The sequence below is a fragment of the Brassica napus genome, chromosome C1, assembly GCF_020379485.1.
Source record: "Brassica napus cultivar Da-Ae chromosome C1, Da-Ae, whole genome shotgun sequence".
NCBI classification, from domain to species: domain Eukaryota; kingdom Viridiplantae; phylum Streptophyta; class Magnoliopsida; order Brassicales; family Brassicaceae; genus Brassica; species Brassica napus.
In genome coordinates, this window is record NC_063444.1 from 3,034,547 (window position 1) to 3,055,248 (window position 20,702).

General features: G+C 37.1%; 3 protein-coding genes and 1 long non-coding RNA gene across 4 annotated transcripts; 2 read left to right on the forward strand and 2 right to left on the reverse strand.

The window, feature by feature from the left end:
* Positions 1–101: 101 nt before the first annotated feature.
* On the reverse strand, positions 102–4,053 carry LOC106377577 (nuclear pore complex protein NUP85). Its single transcript, XM_013817851.3, has 18 exons — positions 3,584–4,053; positions 3,398–3,500; positions 3,208–3,318; positions 3,037–3,120; positions 2,872–2,943; positions 2,725–2,781; positions 2,479–2,598; positions 2,194–2,394; positions 1,998–2,108; positions 1,871–1,908; positions 1,618–1,774; positions 1,435–1,536; positions 1,301–1,357; positions 1,048–1,194; positions 891–961; positions 717–804; positions 548–604; positions 102–463 (listed from the first exon to the last, which is right to left on the reverse strand). Exons 1-18 carry the CDS (start codon positions 3,976–3,978, stop codon positions 266–268), a joined length of 2,169 nt encoding a protein of 722 aa, XP_013673305.1. The 5' UTR covers positions 3,979–4,053; the 3' UTR covers positions 102–265.
* Positions 4,054–4,247: 194 nt separating this feature from the next.
* On the forward strand, positions 4,248–6,379 carry LOC106375112 (peptidyl-tRNA hydrolase 2, mitochondrial). The gene is made up of 8 exons (XM_013815007.3): positions 4,248–4,439; positions 4,899–5,099; positions 5,272–5,332; positions 5,426–5,462; positions 5,547–5,624; positions 5,723–5,795; positions 5,979–6,018; positions 6,141–6,379. Exons 1-8 carry the CDS (start codon positions 4,398–4,400, stop codon positions 6,188–6,190), a joined length of 582 nt encoding a protein of 193 aa, XP_013670461.1. The 5' UTR covers positions 4,248–4,397; the 3' UTR covers positions 6,191–6,379.
* Positions 6,380–7,417: 1,038 nt separating this feature from the next.
* Positions 7,418–12,125, reverse strand: LOC125580566. Its single transcript, XR_007318292.1, has 2 exons — positions 7,903–12,125; positions 7,418–7,780 (listed from the first exon to the last, which is right to left on the reverse strand). It is a non-coding gene; the product is annotated as an uncharacterized LOC125580566 (long non-coding RNA).
* Positions 12,126–16,623: 4,498 nt separating this feature from the next.
* Positions 16,624–17,214, forward strand: LOC106374151. Its single transcript, XM_013814243.1, has one exon. It carries the CDS (start codon positions 16,624–16,626, stop codon positions 17,212–17,214), a length of 591 nt encoding a protein of 196 aa, XP_013669697.1.
* The last annotated feature ends 3,488 nt before the right edge of the window (positions 17,215–20,702 follow it).

The following is a 20,702-nucleotide window of genomic DNA, read 5'->3' on the forward strand; positions in this document are numbered from 1 at the left end:
ATCATAAGCGGATAGCCCTATCAAAGCTTGGAATCGTAATTGCTGAATGCTGGTGATGTTTCAGACCAACGGCAGTGTGCGAGCTATGCGCTTTGAAGCAATTATTAAACCAAATTTAACCGATACGCTCACAAAATCAGTTTACAATAGTATACCGGTTTGAATCAGTTTATTTGACATGGAAATACAGAGTTAAATGTCATGCAAACTGAAAGACGCAAAACAGAAAAAGAAATGGAGCCCGTAATTTAGCCTCAAGCCAACGCTAACACTCTTCCAGGAAAGCACGTCCGAGATTTGTTGCTAGAGCGAGTCTCACAGAACCCACAGCTTGAGCCGACAAATCAGATTCTATGAAGCCTGGTCTGATCTTTGCAATGGATGCTTCCTGCAGTTTGTTCAACATCAGGTTGGTCTGTGCTACATTCAACAGCGAACGCTCAGGCCAATTCAACAGCTTCAACTGTGTAAGAAAGCAAAACTTTTTTAAGCTGCGCATCCTCTTTATCAATCAAAGGAAAATAAAACCAAGATTTTGAATTTTTACTGAATCATGCAGCAGAGGAAGCCAGAAGCGTTGAGGAGTGGAGGGGCTCTTCATTAGCTGCATTATTTAAACACAGCAGAGCAATATTAATAGGCCTGAGCACAGTGTTCCCGTAGAAAACGGAAATATAAACTAAGAAAGATGTAGAGGGGCTTGATGTATTACATACCGATACAAGTCTCTCCACAGCTTCGTGAGCCGCATCTATAGCTTTTCCATCCTTGACGAGATTCAGCGATCTCTTGAAATCTCTATACCTGGAAAAATATGGCAATTAATTTAGGATAGAGTATTACAGAACCAAAACCATTAGCAAAGAAAGCAGAAGACAGATGATTATTACTTGTGAAGAAAATCAAGACCACCAGAGATCTGCGAGTCGGAACCCAGCAGTTCGACCAGGCCTTCCCATTGCTGAATGTTAAAGAGTATGAAATAAAATAAGATGGACAAATACACAATGTAATATGTTTCGAGTAGGCTTGGACAATATATATTACCTTGAGACTTTCATCAGACAGTGACTTCCCAACAGAATCAAACAGCTGTTGAGAAATCACTTTGAGACAGTGCTCGTCCCGGGCTTGCTGAAGCCAGAAAATCCCAGAACCTTTCCTCCCATGTTTCCAGTGATGCACTCCAGAGATCTAAGTAACATAACTTACTTCAGATGAAATATGTTTTTCTGTTTTTTTTTCCACCAATTTTGAGATAAAAACACAAGTGTACAATAGATTTTCAACAAATCAATACCTTCATAAGTTTTGCGCTGACATAACTAAGTTCATATAGACGGCAAATCTCTAGACTCTGCATCAGGAGAAATATATTTACCATGTGAAGCCTTCTGATTATAAGAAACAATAGAGAATGTAAGTAGATGAAACCTTAATAAGCAACTGATTGTCTTGAACTGGCTGCCTATAGAACAACAATTCTAATAAGCCTAGGCCCTGTTTCTCGCAGGATGATAGATAAACAGGAGCTATCTGCAAAAATCCAAACACAAAGCTTCTACAGAAACATACATAAAATGCAGATTTAGGTTGATATTTTTACAGGAAATGTACCTGCCAAGTCAAAGCATGAGAAGAAAGAACTTGAGCATAAACAAGTCTATGGAGCTCTTCCATGTTGATTCCACCCAAGTTTCGCTGCTCCTCATGTACAAGAACTTCTCCTTCCTCGCTTCCAGCTGTCAATAACTCCATGGCGTGTGCAACCATCCTAACAAAAACACAAAATAGCATCCTACTAATCCGTTTCGATAAACAATATAGCATTCTCAATGAAGTAACAAAAAACAATGACCGTCTTGCCTACCAGGAGCCAAACTCTTTGGAACACACTGCCAGCACAACCTGCATCATTTAATTACACCATGCCGAATTAGGGTGTCAGAAAGCTGAGATAGTTACACCTCTCATTGGGGTTAAAATCAATTTCTGACCTCAGTATTCTCTCCAAGAATTCCAATAAGCAGTCTCAGAAGCTTATGGGAAGTGTTAACTGGTTTTGACTGAACACATTTCTGAGCAAGATTATGCATGCCTTCTAGTCCCTGCAATGCCACATGGTATGATGTGGATTGAGTGAAAAACAACATGGCTCAAATCTAAAGACAAACAATAAGTAAAACAATTCACCTTCGTGAATGGCCTGAGATAGAGTAAATGTGAAACAAACAACTCCATCCAGTTAGATGTCGCAGCTGAGAGGCAATCGACATTTCCCATCATGATCTTCAACATATTTCTCAAGCCCTCGCGGGTCTGATGGTGAGCACATTGAACCCAGAAGGCACTGCACTCTAGTTTAGTTATCTGAGACTGCCATCTTTCTCGTGTCTGGCACATAGGAAAGAAAAAGAGAGGAGGGTGAGTCTTAGACAGCAATAAAAAGAGAGAACGATCCATCTTTTTTTAACATACCTTCATAAAATCAGGCTTTGCTGCAAAGCATTCACCAAACATCCCAGATTCTAATTTTGGACGCATCCGTGGCATTTTTGAAATGAGAACAGCGACAGCTTCTACCAGACCATTTTCTGTCTACTTCATCAAATTTGTATTACATTATGAATGGTCAGGAACTAGCACAGATAAAAGTGTACTAGTATGTAGATAGTCACTCCATATCATATGACATGAATCTGAAACATGAACTACTTTACTAACCTCACGATTTCCTAGCTGGTCAAGTTGATAAGAACCATGCAAGTGTAACAACTTCACCTGAAAATGAAAAGAACGGTTAGCTTATTCCTCAAACTGCACCTTTCAAAATCAAATTGAACAAATCCCGCTATCCCATAAAGTACGAACCACTATTTCTAGCCAACCAACTGATAAAGCAGATGACATCACTTCCCAGTATCTTGGATCATCCTCGATAGCCTGCAAATGCAAATAAACACACAAAGCAAATTCAGTTCGTCATCCAATTGTTTAATCAAATTCACATAGAAGAGCAAAAGCGCGTGACCAGACCTGTAGGCCAACCAGTTCCTTTTGGAAATCCTCGAGCTTTGAGTAGATAGTTGGATGCGAGCTTGACAGAAGTACATCATAATCCTGCCATGATATCAATAATCAGTAACATATTCTACAACGTTGCAAAATCAAGATAGATTAAGAGCGATGGAGGAAGAAGCTAATTACAGATAGCCAATCAACAAGCCGTTCCGGCAACCAAGACAAACACGTCTTGTCAGCATAAAACATCTCCATCAACTCCCACGCAGCCTTCAAAGAAGTCGGTTCCTCAGCATTCTGCAATTGAAAAACCTCACACACACTCAAAGCTATAACTCACTTCCTTAAGAAAGAAAAGCTTGATTAAAGTTTTGACCTTTATAACTGATCTTGGATCGTCAATCAAAGGAGCAGGAGAAGACACTGAATCACTAAGGAGAGATTTAATCTCCTTACTGTACTCCATCACATACTCCCACCTGACACACACACACACAACACACGCATTATAATAAAAAAAAAACAAAACTTTCAATTGATAGTGTAACTCGAGTGCCCTCACCACGCAGTTTGGTACAGAGAAGGACTCGTATCCATCTTAAACAAGCTCGAAATCGAGTTTCTCCTGCTCTGCAGAAGGGCAAACGGAGAAACAGATCCATAAGCGATCCTTCGCCACTGCGCGTCGCCGATCTCGCCGTCCTCGGCGCTAAGCCTCACGTTTACCACCTCGCCGCCAGCTTCTCCGCCGTCGTCGTCATCGTGCGACTCCGGATTGCGTAAAACCGTGACGCGCAGGTTGTTCCCGTAGCCCCAGGAGATGGAGAGCCCGTGAGGCCGAGACTTGAGGCCGTAGCGAAGAGGATACACCGCCGGCGATTTCTCCTTGGTGGAAAACGGAACCAGCTCTCCGCCGTTGGGTAATCCGTCGCCGGGTTTCGGATTCATACCCGGCATTTTCGGAGCTCCGGTGGCCGTTAGGGTTTTTTATCGGGGTTTTGAGAGAGTGATGATGACTCTGGCCGCCAGAATAATAGAGGCGACACCAAAACGCACCGTGTCGATATTTCTTAATAAAACAACGCGTCGTTTCTGGTTTATAAATATAGACAGCCTAGCATTTTAAGGTTACTGTGTCGATATCTATAGTAATTACATTAGTAGCTATTAACTTTGAAAGTTTTCCAAATTAGACCATTATGTTAGCTGAATTTTAATCTTAAATGATAACAACGCGTCGTTTTTTGGTTTATGAATAAGGATAGCTTGCCGTTTTCTTGTTACGAAAGCTTCTCTTATCTCTCTTGTTCTCTCCTTCATGGTCACAGCATCCGATCTTCTTAGCTTTGTAACTCTGTCGCAGAGGAGAAATCGCCATGTGGCCTTCTTCTGGAAACTCTTCGCAGCCTCAAGCTAAGGTATTTAATTTCTGTCTTCTTCTTGTTCTTAGCTTTGGTTTGCGAGAATATCTTTAGAAGCAAATATGGATTTATAAAAGAGACCAGACAAGACTAAGATTGTTGACCGACTCCAAAGATGTTTTGTAAGAGAAACCGTAACCAGTTAATGCTCAAGGAGTAAAAAGTCTGATTCTTTCTGAGGAATTTGGCTTCATATTACACAAGTACTTATTATAGGTCTTGTATTGTATGTATATATGTGTATGTCCGTGGTTGATTGTCAGATAAAGCCTAGAGATTTGTGGTGTAAATTTGAATGTTTGCTTGTCTCCTCCACCACCAACTAGAACTTCTCGTGTTTTGGGATTGCAACAATATAGCTTTATCTATCAGTTGATTCGATCATATCTTGTAAAATATTCGTGCGGTTTTGAAATTTTGTGGATTCTTTTTTTTTTTTTTGGTGAATGTGATCAGAAACAGGAGAGGAAGTCGATATCTGGGAGTTTTAAGGCAGAGAATCTGATACCAGGGGTTGTGATAGGTTTCATCATTGGTATGTTGTTGGATTTGTCACAGCAAGTTAAGTTACCTGTGAAAAAGAGCAGACTTTTGTCAAGTAAGACCCAGAACCAGAGTTCCCTACCAAGCAATGGCAGTGAGAAAGAGCTTAAAATGGTTTGTATATTATTTTTTTATCCTTCAAATATTTATATACATAATCCGCCATCATAAGACATACATATGGGTTTCATGAAAAGGACATGCATAAATCAATTGAAAGGATTATCACATTAGAATATAGGATACTAACATGTGTGTAACTGATTTGAGCTTCTTGTGCTCACAGGTTTTAGTAGTTAGGCAAGACTTAAAGATGAGAACTGGCAAAATTGCGTCACAGTGTGCACGTAAGTGTCCTTTGAGATGTGTTTGAAGTTTGAAAACTGATGTCTTTGGTGTTAGTCCCAAACGTGAAGTGACTTTCTTTCTAATATTTTCAGATGCTGCTACCGGCATGTATGCAGAGTTAATGAAAAGGTGATCTCTCGTCTGTAGTGAGTGGTTCGCTTGGTCAATAATTTATCATTCTAAATCTTATGTCTTTATTCATGATTCTTTCAGCGACCGATACCGTCTGAGGCAATGGGAGGAATGTGGGCAACCAAAGATAGCCGTCACTTGCAAAAACCAGCAAGAAATGTAAGCTTTGACAAAATGACACATCAACCACACATTGTAACTTTACTTCTTATGTCAATGAGTTGTGTTTCAATAAATATTTTTCTCTCTGATATCAGGAATAAGATCGCAGAAGCGGCTGAGAGCGTTGGCCTCCCCACTTTTGTTGTGGCTGATGCGGGAAGAACAGAGGTAACTACTAACTATAAGATTCTTAGTTTTAATACTTTCTCCTACTTTGATTACATCTTGATAAACCGTATCTCCTAGGCAATATGAAATTTGACATGCTTCTACTAGTCAAACAGACAGAACACAGAAACAACCTTCCTACTTATCAAAACGTGAGGATAAACTAAACTCTTGCTTTCACAGGTTGCAGCTGGATCAAGAACGGTTCTTGCAGTTGGACCCGGTAGGGACAATAGTTTCTTTTTAAGAAAACTTATGTTTCTATTCTAGCTGAAGCAGAACAAATACAGGTGTTGAATGAAAAACGTTGCTTCTCAACATGTTTGTTACCTTTTTTCTGTGCAGGACCAAAACAGTTGGTTGATTCCATAACCGGTAAGCTGGCGTTACTCTGATGCGGAAGCTTTCTCCTGGATAATGATGCTTCAGGCAAGTTAGCTGTTGTTCTGTAGTGATTAAACTTAAGGTACATGTGAGGTATCTTGTTGGTTAATTTTAGATATAGATTTGTAAATCATTCGATTGAGTTATTATATTATCAAGTTCTTTTACCGTGGTAATCAAATGATATGGTTTTTACATCATCAAGTTCTATATTATCAATTTCTTTTTTACTCTCATGAAAACACTGCTAAGATTCTTATTAAAACTAGTTCCTTTTCCGCGCTATGTCCGGATAATTTATCTTTAAATTTTACAAACACTTTATCGTCTAACAAATATATTAAGAAGGAGGATGACATGCACTGAGTTTTCTAGTTTTCCAAAATACCAAAACTGAGTTTAGAATACATAGACAGTTTGGAAGACGTTAAAATGTTGCTTTAAGTTAGGTTTTCTTAAAAGTCATGCTGTGAATTGTATTTGTGTTATTTTGCTCAAACTCATGCATTAAACTTGACTCTTATCCTGCTTCGTAAGTCTTTGATGGTTTTTAATTATTATGGTGACAAAGTAAAACTGTATTATCAATGGTAAAGCGAACATCATCGTCTTTGTACATAAAAAGTTTTAATCATATGTATTATATTTTTTCATCTTTATATATTCAATGAATAATATTTTTCATCACGATAAATTTATATTTCCAATTATTTATGTTTTAAAACAGCTCTTTGAACATAGATGATGATTGGTTCCCATAGTGAAAACTTTACAGTGGTTGACATATAATATAATTTTATATACGATGGAACATATGTTAGAGATGTAAGAGTTATGTTTTGCTTGTATATGTTTTAAAGCAGATCAACTATGAACTTTTTTGTAGCTTCTGGATTCTGATTAATAATTCTTTGCATCATGCGTATTTTTAAAACTACATATGCTTTGGCTTACATGATTAATTAACCTTTTTTGTTTGAGTAAATTGGGGATATTGTTACCAGAAAGGTAGGTGATGTGAACTTATATGTTAAATACAAATGACATGAAAATGTATACATATTAATTTAGAAAGGTTAGATGGATTTGAAAAAGTATTTTTTTTATTGACAACCATTTTTCCTATGAAATGTGGAATTGGTTCTTATATTTACTTAAAGTTGCATAATAATTTTTCGTCTGATTTATGAAATTGGAAATTAAATTTTGTATAAATACCAATTTTAAAAGTAATGTGATTCATAAAATTTTATTCAGTCAGCCAAATTTATATCAAAACAAAATATATTTCCACAAACATAATGATACATATCTTATATCACTTTTTAAAAACCATATTCTGGTGTCAGTAAATAATAGAAAGAACATTGTTTGTAAATCATTTTTGGAACATGTATTTCACTTGTTTTTGGTTTGCTTATTCATTAGATAAACAACTAACAACTCGGCCAGAATCGAGATAACAGAGAACTGTAATCACACCATCTTGAATGTGAAGAGAGTTACGCTACTGATGGAGATTGAAACATTCCCATCTTCCTTGCATATGAAAACAACCGGTCCGTCTTCAGCTATCGTACACTCGTTGCAGACTCTAAACTCTACGTAGAAACAACTGTCATGTAGCCAATAAGCCACTGAATTACGAAAAAGATCACTGCACAAGTCTGAGCAACAAAGGCTTTAGCTCCGGGTGCTCCTAGAGAGATAGGAGTGTGTTTACCTGATGATCCACAACTATAGAAACCTTCAGCTATTGTTATCTACACGATCTTCCTAATACCATGTCAGAGCTTTTTATTCCATTTTTCAATCCCAATTTTAGGCACCACAATCTCTAGTTGGACCACCTTTATTCCCTTAGCCACCACCAGCTTAGCCTCTGCCTTAAGTAACCACCTCTCACAACACCTCCATGTTGGTTTTGGCTGCCACTAAGTATGATATAGTTAGATGATTAAAACCGCTACCATGTTGATACGAAAGTGAGCTCAGTCAATAACACTTACATTGGTAGGCTTCTCATATAAGAAGCTGCGTCACTTCTAGTCTTCTCACATAAGGAGCTTGCAGTGCATAGATGCGATAGTGACAAATTTGTTAGCCCACGGAACCAAATCACAGCTTCCATCACTTCTTTGACCACCACCATTCCTTCCCCATATCTCATCCTCGACAGGGAGATGCAGAAACGCTGCTGCTGACTGCATGGCAGTAGGATGGAGCCATGCGTTTGCTCCAAATCAATGTGTACCATTCCCAAGCTGCACATAGATTAAATGCTCAGAAACTATACACAATCCACACTGCTCAATTCTACTTAGAAATATTATACAATTAAAATAAATCTGCTATCACCTTACAACAAAGACCACGCCATATTTGTCCATCTGAGAGAGAGTTGTTTCAACTTTTGATCTGAATGGAAGTGCAAACTTGATAGCAGCTATCTATTATGAAAGAAGTGGAGATGTGACACTTCGAGTACACCATGATCCACCAGAAATACATTATGACCAATGCCCCATCAGTCCATCACAATACTTCGTTGGGTTTCTCAGCTCTTTTTAGATCTATCCAAAAATAGGAACCTGATTTTTTTTTACGTTTTAGACATGCAGCTGAAAATACAAGCCCGCGTATCTATAAGAATGTAAGTGAATCCTGTTTTAAATGTCTTCGACGATTCTCTCATGTCCTCTTCCAATAAAACGTTTTGTACCCTGCACATTAGAGGATTTTTAAATCTCAAAATTTTCCTAATTAAAATTTGAACAGAACAGGAAAGCTGAGTACAAAACCTTCTTTCTTTTGCCCTTCTGGTTATTGTATGAAGCACCTTTAACCTTACCATATTAGGTTTCACCAGGCTAACCAAGTGCTCACATTCTTCATTTTTCTTTCAAATTTATGGAGGCAGAGTAAGCCTCAGACCATAACGTGGCCGTGGAGAGTGAAGTGGCTTGGGAGAAGCGGTTGTAGGTCATGGAGCCAATTTTGGTTGAGAAGAGGGGTGGTTCAGTTGTGTTAAGGGTTGTTTTATAACTATCGCTGAGATGAAGCTGAAATCTAACCAAAATGCTCTTTTCAGTTGATACTGCAAATCAATATGCCCAGATGTTAATGGAGGAAGAAAATAAAAATGTTATATGAAATCATCTACACAGAGTTCTGAGGCAACATATATATTTTTTTTATTTTTTTTTTCAAAAGAGAAACTTGAGGCCTCACCCTGATACATGTTGCTTCCCACCGATAAGCCAAAATGATAATAATTTAATAATCTTGATCACCAATTCAAAACAACACAAAAATCTACAGCATACCCAAAAGTATTCTGCAAAAGAAAGACAGTGACCTTATGAACATCAGAATTGGTGTACCGATGAGCAGTTACGTTAGACAACACAAAGCCCTGTGACCTGAGAAAATTGTAGACATGTCATCGGTTACTTCTGCTCCAATCTTTGCCACAAAGACACAAACACAGCTGCTAAGAGAAAAATATATATTTTTTGTTCTTTACATGTAACACATGAAAATGCAAAAAAATTCCAGACTTGGTAACTACCCGCAAAGTAGAATAGGCATTAGAGTGAGATAGACTTCCTTCGGATAAGATTAAAACGTACTGAATAATCTTATAAACCTGTCTAAACCAAAAAAAAATCTTGTTCAACAGACGCAAATCATCAACAATGAGTGAAGGATTGGTACAACAAAGATTTAAGACTGAAATATTAAAGCTGCTACAATCTTACTATAGACAGTGTAGAATCATGAGGAAATATCAAATAAGTGTCGGCGATCAAAACTTATTGATGGGCATATCATACTGAGAGTAAGGAGGATCTGATTCAACATGTAGCAACTGCAGGACTCAGTCACTACAATCGTTGAAAAGCACACCTCTCGAGTTCACAGCTCTAAAGTAGTCCTTAGGAAGAGCCGTAAGCAAACCTAAATACCAATCATATGAGAGAAGAAACACACATTAGTCCATCTTTTGATTAAAGAATGAAGCGAGTAAGAATATGAAGCCTAGAAGCTTCACAAAAATTCAAAGAAATACGTACCATCACTAAGATTGTTGGTACGGCCAAACTTGTAACTGAGATAACCAGTGTCGCCAAGTCTCTTTGGGTCGCCAAGTCTCTTCGTGTACATATGAGGAAGCTCTTCGTTCCCAACCTAAAACTCTTAAATAATCACTACAACAGATGAATCAGAAACAAAGTCTACGAAGGAGATTCGTGGAACAACCTACAAACATTTGTAATATTTAAAAATCGAATCTCCAAATAATGATATACCATCATATCCACGGAAGAGATTTCAAAGTATTCAGGTGAAGACAAAGATTACAGATCAACCGAGACGGTGGAGACGAAGTGGAAGAGTCGGGTGTTGTTTGAAGAGAGAGGCAGAACGAAACAATAAAGAAGAGAGGAGCAAGCCGTAACATAGTTACAGAGAAATCAGGCGAAGACGAAGTGGAAGAGTCGGAAGATGAACTCTCTACGCTTCATACAAATTAGGGCTTAGGCTAGACTCGGCTTGTATTGGGCCAGTTTCGGGCTTCACTCGACATAAGCGAAAATGACGTGGCGATTTAAAAGCTTTATGATTGGATGATTTAATTGACTGACGTAGTCACCCTCTCCTAAAAGCATATCTCCCTTTTATCAGTTGTTTGATTGGAGGTACATATATATACTAAATAATGTTGTATCTTCCTCTCAAATACAATAGCAATGTAATTAAAGCTCAGTTTGTGAATTAAGGAGTAACTAGAGTTTGACCCGTGCCGGTGTTGATGATGATTAATGTAAATCTGTGATTTAGATCAAATACAAACATTTGTTGTATATTCATGTACTAATTGCTTGTTAGTATAAGAAAAATATTGATCGGGTTTCATATTTCTGAATGTGTATATCCTTCAAATTTTATCTAAAACTGAATAACTAAAACATAAACGTTAGTATTAGTGTATTCTGTTATTTAGTTTTCAAAATACCCACATCACTTTGAATTTGTGAAGTGGATTTTTGTAACATGAAGTTCTAAACGTCTTTTGTATTTTTAGATTATGTTTTGAACTTCTTATGAATATCCTTTACATGAAATTTGAATATTTTTAGCATTTCAAGATCTCGTTTGACTAACCTTTCTGGTTTAATTTTATTTGATTTCATGACAATACATGGTGAAGATCATTGCCATTATTCAGAAATCAAAAGTAGAAATGTTTTTTTTTCTTAAATAATTTTAATAGTAATTAACTGACTTGAAATGATTTTTTTTGTCAACAAACTTTTCATTAAAGTTTTGAAATTGGTTCTGGTGCAATTTGGTTAAAGTAAACCACATACACACTTAAGATAAGGATCAAAATAAAGTGCTATCAAAAGAAAGTGCAATCCATGTGTAACCATTTTGTGGTCAGTAAAGAAAAATATGGAAGTCCTCACTACAACACTTCCTCGCCATCTCCGATCAAATCTTCTAGCTAGGTCTTCTTCTCCGGCGGAGTATGTTGTAGCTGTAATCTTTTCATGAAAATCTCCAGGATTTCCTTTGTTCCAAGTTGTACCAGACTATATCTCCTTGCTAATGATGACCGACATAAATTTGAGAAGCATAAATCTCACCCAAGGATAACCTAAGCTCGATAGCTCATCTTTTGACTGAGCAAGGACTTACACTCGCTTGAGAGAGGGAGTAAGCAACCGATAGAATTAGAGACATCTCAAACTCAAGGTTGAATCTATAGGATAATATGTTTGAAAGAAACATTGCTTTTCCAGGCAAAAGGATTGGATTTGATATATATATAACCAATGCGTGAGTATAGGTAATATATTTTGACTTTTTCTTGGGCGTTGTCATTTTAGATCTAGTATCTTTTAATTAAGGAAACAAAATAACTTGTCAAATTATATTATGCTTTTAAAATAAAAAATAAAAAATTAAATAAATAAAAATAACAATAGTTCTAAAAAAGATTATTTAAAAAAAATATTTATTTTTAAGATTTAGAGTTTAGTGTTTAAGATTTATAATTTAGAATTTATCCAAATGTTTAGTGTTTTTCCAAGGGTTTAGGGTTTACCTAAGGGTTTAGGGTTTACCCAAGGGTTTATGGTTTACCCAAAGGTTTAAGGTTTTCCCAAGGGTTTAGGGTTTAGGATTAGAGTTTAGGGTTTAGTGTTTTGTTGACAACATGTTTAGTGTTTTTCCAAGGGTTTAGGGGTTTACCCAAAGATTTAGGATTTACTCAAGGATTTAGGGTTTAGGATTTGAGTTTAGGGTTTAGTATTAGAGTTTGGGGTTTAGTGTTTTGTTGACAACATTTTTTTTTTTTGAATTCGTTTTTTATATATTATTTTTATATATTTTTAAATTTTATTTTGAAAAAATAATATAATTTGCCAAGTTATTTGGTTTCTTTAATTAAAAGATACTAGATCTAAAATAACAACTTTCTAAATCTAGTATCATTTAATTAATACTAGATTTAGAGTTAAAAAATTCATTTAATTAATTAGTATCATTTAATTAATACTAGATTTAAAATGACAATTTTCTATTGGTTGGTGAACGTAAAGGTTCACCCTAGGGGATGAACCCAAGAATAACTCATATATTTTTCAATCGCATTGTAAATCTTTGTATTCATTAATTGTAAATAAAAAAAGGTGCAAGATTGAGAATATACTTGAAAAATCCCAGATTTTTGCGTACATTCTCTTTTAGTGTAATACGATAAGAACAAAACATCTTTGGTATATTCTAGGGGTGGGCACTTTACCCGACATCCGAAGCCGCATCCGAACCCGATCCGAAAAACCCGAACCGAAATCCGAACCGAAGTAGCAAAATATCCGAATGGATATTGAATTAGGAGAGATTGAATATCTGAACCCAAATGGGTAATATCCGAAGCCGAATAGATATCCGAAGATAACCGAATATATGTATAATTAACCTTATATTTCTAGTTTACAGCTCTCATTTTGTATAAATATTTATATTGATACTACACATACTTTAAGTTCATATGATATACATACAATTACGGAGAAAATAATTTGCTACTCATTTAAAATGTATGTCAAACTTTTTATTTCAAAAATTAACAAAAAGTTACATCCAAAATTTAAAAACAATAACAAAATTAATGTCTTTTTAGTTTCAAAATGTTATGTCCAAATCTATTAACCATCCAATCTATTAAAAATAAAAAAATAGTTAAGTGAAAGTTATATTTTTAAATACAAGAAATTTGAGAAATGAAAATTTTAATATTTTTTTTCAAAATCTAAGTATCAGAATCCAATCCGAAATAACCGAATCCGAACTAAAATACCCGAACCCGACCCGAAGTTCAGAAATACCCGAACGGGTTCTACACCTCTATACCGAAATACCCAAAAATCCAAAATATCTGATCCGAACCCGAACGAGTATCCGAACGCCCACCCCTAGTATATTCTACGTAATGGTATTAAACGACCGTGTTTAAATTCTAGTGGCATTTGACCGTAATTATTTAGAAAAACCCAGGATTAAATACAAAAAATACTTCAGTTTTAATAGATTAGATGTTTGATTAGAGTAACTAAAAATCGAGAAAAGAACATAAATGAAAAAGAATAATTAAGCTCCAACTAACCTTTATTTATCAAAAAAAAAACTAACCTTCAATTAGTTGGATATACTATTAAGTGTTCTTTGAACGTCCGGTTAGCATAATTCAAACAAATTTAGCATCCAACTGGAGAAATATTCTCCATGTTTTTTGCTAGGGACATAACCCAACCAAACCAATCAATACTATTTAATTCTAAACCACAACTTAATTTTTTAAAATCCATCAAACTGAACTAGACATCTTTGTGCCGATCCTTCATACTCAGAATTCCGCATGGAAAAATATATCGTTTCGTGTTGTTATTCATGCATTTGTTTCTCTCTATTAGTCAATTTTCTTTCAACAAAATGTGTATCTCTATATACTTTTTCAATGTTCGTACGCTATACAATGATTCTTATGAGAATATAGTTGAAGAAATCTAGTACCCACATGTTCTACTCTCAAGTCTCATCATTTTAAAGCTAGCTACCACACTTTTTATTAGAAACGTACCGACGTACTATGAGTCTGTGAGCACTTAGATTTTCCCGTCGTACTATGATACTCACTGCCTAGTAGACTAGTGCGTAGATTGATAGAAATGATTCTGGTTAGGGTTTTTACTTATTACATGACAATATTTAGTCCTTGTCATGTTTAAATTTTTTTCTAAATTTTGGTTCTTTGCCTTTTCCATTATTTTTATTGTATATAGCCAGGTGACTTTAAAATGGATTTGCATTTGGTACTTTCTTTGAGCGACGTTGAAGTCTTCCCTAAAATTCAGAACGCGACGTTGGACCGTTATGATTTCACATAACTAATTATATAATACAGAGGTACCACATGGCATACAGCATACGCAACATAGTCACATGACTCCATAATCTTTATACGTGCTTGTTTTTACGTATCCTTTTTTAATGTATAACATGGTGATGTGTTTTTCTCAACAAAAAAACATGCATGGTGACGTGTAACAATGTCTAATGCTCATAAATATTAGACAAATATAATAGGATCAGACGGCCGTTTATACAACATCTAGGTATTAGGCGTTTCCTAATGATCTGATGCATGTTTACCTGAGAACATATGTTTGTATATGCAGTAACTGTAGATATCCGCTTTTACATAAACGTTAAAGGATACAAATTAAGTTGTATGTATAGTGAATGATTATTCATATTAGTATTGTTGCGTTTTAACGTTAAACTAAATAAATAATATTGTGAATAGGTTAAGATCCGCCACTTGCGCGGGGTGAGATTAATATTAAAAATCAGCAAAACAATAGTGTAATTTTTGTTGTTGAATAAGTGTTCATTCACATAGACTGTATAAAACTGTTATAAGCTTGGGTAAATTCATGACAACAACTGGAATAACGTTTATTAATTGGTTTTGAGTTGAAGTTTAACAGCCCATAAAATGATTAAATTGTTTCTTCTTGAAGCAGGAGCCCAGCTTTTTTCACGTTATAAGACTCAGCAAAATTTTAGACATATTAAAAGTAACATTCTATCTTGTTTATCCTAAAAGCCTACATGTGGTCAAAAAACAAAACCAATGTTTTGAAATCCAACTGGGATCTACAGTTGAACCGGTAAATTCAGTGATCCAATATGTGTTCCGGTTTGGATTTTCTAAAAAACTATTATTTAAAAATCCGACAAACCCAGTAAAAAACCGTTAAACCCCGAAATCGGTTGGACCAATGGTTTATCTAATATGTAACGTTTACTTAATTTTTCTTAGAGTTTTTTAATTACATTATTAAATTATGTTTTGTATTTCTAAATAAGAAGTTAGATTTCAGTTTTTTTTTATTATCGTCTTCATCTGCTATTGATTCTATGTCCCTTAAACTTTTTTTTTTGCTTATCCTAAATTTCACTTATGATGGCATTTACTAATTTTGATTTTATTTGTGATTTTTAGTTTTTTGATAAATATTTTACTATGTCACTTGAAGAAAATGAAATGAACGATTTAAGAACAAAAATAAATTGATGTCATTTGGTATTAGTGTATTTTTTATCGATAATTTATTACAATTAAATATTTTACATTTGGTTTACTTTGGATTTAAAGTTTAATTTGTTATTCACATTAGACATTTAAATATTTATAGATTTTAAGTTTTGATATTTTTTTTTATTATATATCATAACTCCTAAATTGTTATATTGTCAAATTGTCAAATTTTTTATATATTTTTAACTGAAATGAAAATAAAAATAAAACAAATTAAATTGAAGAATTTCTATATATTTTTAAAAAAACATAACTTGTTTTTTTTTCAATAGCTAATACATTATTATATATCACATTTTTGTTTTTTTGAAACATTTATTTTTTTATTTATTAACTCATGATTTGGCCGCGATTGACCATAATACCCGATGACCCGAAAAGTTGTCCAGTTTAGTGTCCGAATCGGATTTAAAAACACTGGAAAAAACCATTCTCGTATACATAGAAAACTTATATATTTAGTCTCTTCCTAAAATTTTAATCAGATGATAACGACAGCGCCGCCTAGGGTTCTGGAGACGACTTTGGCGATTCTGGATCTGTGATACGTGTGCGACGGAAGGAAGGAGAGAGGGAGACTATTGAACACTCCTCTCTACCGTACGAAGTCCTGTATTCCATACAGTGTTTTTTCGCATTATATACGATACTTTCCACCCCTGTGGTGTGTTCTTTACGTAACTATCAAGGCTGATCAACGCAACGAGCAACACCATCAACACCATGAACCGATTGTCAGGATCTCATACAAGAGGAGGAAACGATAAGATGGTAAGACGTCGTACCCAAGAGGATGAGGAAGAGATCATTAGGGTACCCGCTTTTGATAACTCGGATCTCATTGCAAAGTTTAAGCGAACCCTAATTGGAAGGTTGTTCCATCCAGACGGCAGAAGTGTGGATGCGTTGCTCAAACATATGTCCAAAAGACGGATATGGGATGTGGCGGGTCGAGTTCGTGGAACAAACCTAGGAAACAACAAGTTTCTTTTTGACTTCGACAAGGATGAAGATCTGGAGAAAGTTCTGCTAAAACGCCCATGCCACTTCAATAAGTGGAGCTTCGCTTTAGAACGATGGACCCCAACAATCAAGGAAGATTTTCCAAACACAATACCCTTTTGGGCTTACGTTGTGGGTGTTCCGATACACTATAGGAAGCTGGAGACCTTTGAGAGCGTGGGAAAGGCACTGGGAGCTTTCGATAAGGCTGATGTTGAAGGAAGTCAGGTGAGAGTCTTTATTAATGGAGATATACCCCTGAAGTTTGAGTGTAAAGTTGGATTTGATAATGGGGACGTGGTGAAAGTGACAATACAGTATGAAGATCTCTATAGACATTGCTTCTCCTGCAAGTGAATCTCACACGAAGAGGAACATGTCCAGAGCTAAATGAAGAACAAAAAGAAAAGAATCGCTTGCCAAGAACTGCGCAACACGAGATGGAGGAGCGAGCAACGAGGGAAGCCTTCTCACAACCCCAGCGTCAAAACTTGGGATCGACCACAGAACCGCAGCATATGCGAAGCAAAGGAACAGAGTACCACATGAAGGAAGTAGGTCCTGTGGAGTCCCAGAGAGAGATCAGAAGAGACTATCGAGACGCTCACGACCTAAGGAAAAAGCTCATAGAGAAGCGAGATTCCATAACGAAGAATGTTTGGAATAGGCTTGATGATGCCAATGGTAATCACTCTGAAGTTCCCCGAAGTCGGGAGAGATACCATCCTTACCAACGCGACTCTGGCGTATATATTAGAGAAAAGATCAGGGATACTGCTTCATCATCAGAAGGGAGACCCAAATTTGTGTATGAGAACCGAAATGAGAAGCAAACAGTGATGAGATATGAAAGACAAACGGAGAAGCACTGGGAACGTTCCAGGAACACGAGCTCAAGGAACCGGGCTTCACCAGATTCTCAAAGAACTGTATCTGATGCCCCACGAAGGGCAGGTATCTCTGCTTATTACAGAGGCCAAAACTCCCGAACTCCACCTCCAAGAGGTTACGAATGGAGACCGGTAAACAGAGCTCGTGAAACAGAGGTATCCCATGGCCTTCTGAAGAGAAACGAGGTCACCAAAGATCCCATACGAAGCTCGGGAGAAAAAATCCAAGGAGACGAAACAACTAGAAGAACCCCTACCGAAACTCGAGGACATGAACTGGAAAATAAAAGCTCAACTGGTCAAGAAGCGAGTAATCAGGATAAAGAGAAGAGCTTAGACACAACTCCACTATCTGGAGAGGTGAATGCGATACTAAATGAAAGCCAAGATACACGCCATGAGCAGGAGAATGAGGTAGAGAAAGAGGTGGGAGAGACGCAACAGGAAAAAAGGAGAAGAGAGGATATGGAACTTGAAAAGAGCATCGAGGAATACGCAAATATGGTAGACTTGGCTATGACTAAGGATATAGTGAATGATGAGGATCTGCTGGATGAACACCTAGAGCTAGAACATCCTAGAGATGAGGATATGGAAGATGAGAGAATTGAAGCTATCTCACAACTGTCTCTGGAACCGCAAACTACCAAGTCTCTATCTCGCGTGAGGAAACTAACAGGAAAAGAGGCCCAAACAGGGATTAACGAGGACACAACTAAAGACGCTTCAAAGACAAACCCTGAGAAAAGAGCTTCAACTCAGAACGCAACAGTGGGAACTAAGAGAGGAGCTCGCAGCCCGGACCTTAAAGGAGCCGCAGCATCAAAGAAGCTAGCCAACCGAGGACGACTCTCTCCAAAAAGTAAAATGCTGAAGCCTCCTCGAGATCAGGTGATTGCGACTCGGAAAGTCCCTCGACATGAGGTGTATCCTTCTGTTATCAAAAGCAGAAAACCAGTGGCTACTTCAGGTTCGGTGGTGTCCCAGAAACCACCCAGTTCTCATATATTAATGCAATTGCATGGAACTGTCAGGGGGCTGGTGCATACCTGACTAAGAAACACCTTCGAGAGCTGCACCGTTTTTTTCATCCTCGTTTTCTTTTCCTTTCTGAAACAAAAAACAATTTTAATTTTTTGCTAAACTTTAAATTTGAGTTTGGTTATGATAATTTGTTCACCGTGGAGCCGGTTGGGCTAAGCGGTGGACTTGCTTTGCTTTATATGAATGATGCTGATGTGGAGATTGAATTCTCTAATGCAAGAATAATAGATACTACAGCAAAGATTGAAGGACATAAAGTGTTTATTACCTTTGTGTATGGCGATCTGGTTGTTGAATACCGCGAACAAGTTTGGGAACGGCTAATGAGGATCAGCTTACAAAGATCAGGAGCGTGGCTTATGGTAGGCGACTTCAATCACTAGCAACTTAGAAAAAAAAGGAGGAATAAAACGCCCAGAATCCTCATTTCTCCCCTTCAAGTACATGATCTCAGCCTGTGGAATGATCGAGTTCCCACATTCTGGGAATATATTTTCTTGGGCAGGAAGAAGGAGGTCAGGTAGAGTTCAATGTCGACTAGACAGAGCATTTGGTAATGAGGATTGACACCAAGTGTTTTCCCATACAGATGTGGAGTATCTTTTGAGATGGGGTACCGATCACCGTCCTGTTCTAATGAGAATCAAATCAAAAGAATCCAATGGACGCAAAGTCTTCAAATTTGATAAGCGTTGGTTCGGCAAGGAAGGATTCTATGATACTGTTAAACAGGGATGGGGTCAGGAAGCACCCTCGGTTCCCTTATGTCTACACGAAAAAATTGGTCGATGCAGGAGAGCCATCTCTCGCTGGAAAAAAAGAAACCCTTCTAACAACCAGAAGTTGATCGAGAAGTTAAAACTGGAGATAGACAGAGCTCAAAGTGACGATAGTATCTCATCAGAAGAAGAGCTAGAGCTAAAATGGAAGCTTTGTGAAGCATACAAGGAAGAAGAACTGTTCTGGAAACAGAAAAGTAGAAAAATTTGGTTAAGGGAAGGAGACCGAAACACAAAGTTTTTCCACGCAAAAACAAAACAGCGAAGAGCTCGTAACCGTATAACGAAGCTGATGGATTTGTTAGGTAATTGGGTGGAATCCGAGGAGGGTATAGAGGCGCTGGCCTCGGAATACTTCGCTAATCTTTTTGCTACCTCAAAGCCGAGTGACTGTGAGGAAGCCTTCCGGTTTACTACCGCGAAGGTTACACAGGAGATGAACATGAGGCTGACAAGAGAACCTTCGGAGTTGGAGATAAAGGAAGCAGTGTTCGCTATACACCCAGAAAAAGCACCGAGACCGGACGGAACGACAAGTCTCTTCTACCAGCGTTTCTGAAAACTTATCGGACCAGACATTGTGCGAATGGTGAAAAACTTCTTTTCCTCAAGGGAGCTGGACGAGCGACTAAATTAGACAAATATCTGCCTGATACCGAAGACGGAAAGACCTAAATCCATGACAGAGTTCCGCCCAATTAGCCTATGTAATGTGAGCTATAAGATCATATCGAAGGTCCTTTCCGCAAGACTCAAACAGGTTCTTCCGAAGCTAATCTCAGAAACTCAATCGGCCTTTGTAGCTCGTAGACTTATCTGAGATAACATCCTAATCGCACAAGAGATGTTTCATGTCCTCCGCACAAATCCAAGTTGCCAGAGTAAATTTGTGGCAGTAAAAACTGATATGAGCAAAGCCTACGATCGGGTGGAGTGGAGCTTCCTGGAAACGATGATGCTCAAAATGGGGTTTGATGAGAGATGGATACATCTGATCATGAGAGGCGAAGGGCAAGATTGTCCCATCCTGCGGACTGCGGCAGGGTGCCCCATTGTCACCATTTTTATTTTTTCTTTGTACGGAGGTGCTTATCTCTCAGCTTAAGCAATCAGAAAGAGAAAAGAATCTCTC

Bases quoted from the DNA above. Each gene is read 5' to 3' on its own strand.
- LOC106375112 (XM_013815007.3), top strand. From the start codon at position 4,398: ATGTGGCCTTCTTCTGGAAACTCTTCGCAGCCTCAAGCTAAG. The intron at 5,463-5,546 runs GTGATCTCTCGT...TGATTCTTTCAG, and splicing joins TATGCAGAGTTAATGAAAAG to CGACCGATACCGTCTGAGGC. The intron at 6,019-6,140 runs GTAGGGACAATA...TTTTCTGTGCAG, and splicing joins GGTTCTTGCAGTTGGACCCG to GACCAAAACAGTTGGTTGAT.
- LOC106377577 (XM_013817851.3), bottom strand. From the start codon at position 3,978: ATGCCGGGTATGAATCCGAAACCCGGCGACGGATTACCCAACGGCGGA. The intron at 2,109-2,193 runs GTGAATTGTTTT...GTGGCATTGCAG, and splicing joins ATCTCAGGCCATTCACGAAG to GGACTAGAAGGCATGCATAA. The intron at 464-547 runs GTAAAAATTCAA...TTTCTTACACAG, and splicing joins TTCCTCTGCTGCATGATTCA to TTGAAGCTGTTGAATTGGCC.
- LOC106374151 (XM_013814243.1), top strand. From the start codon at position 16,624: ATGGTAAGACGTCGTACCCAAGAGGATGAGGAAGAGATCATTAGGGTA.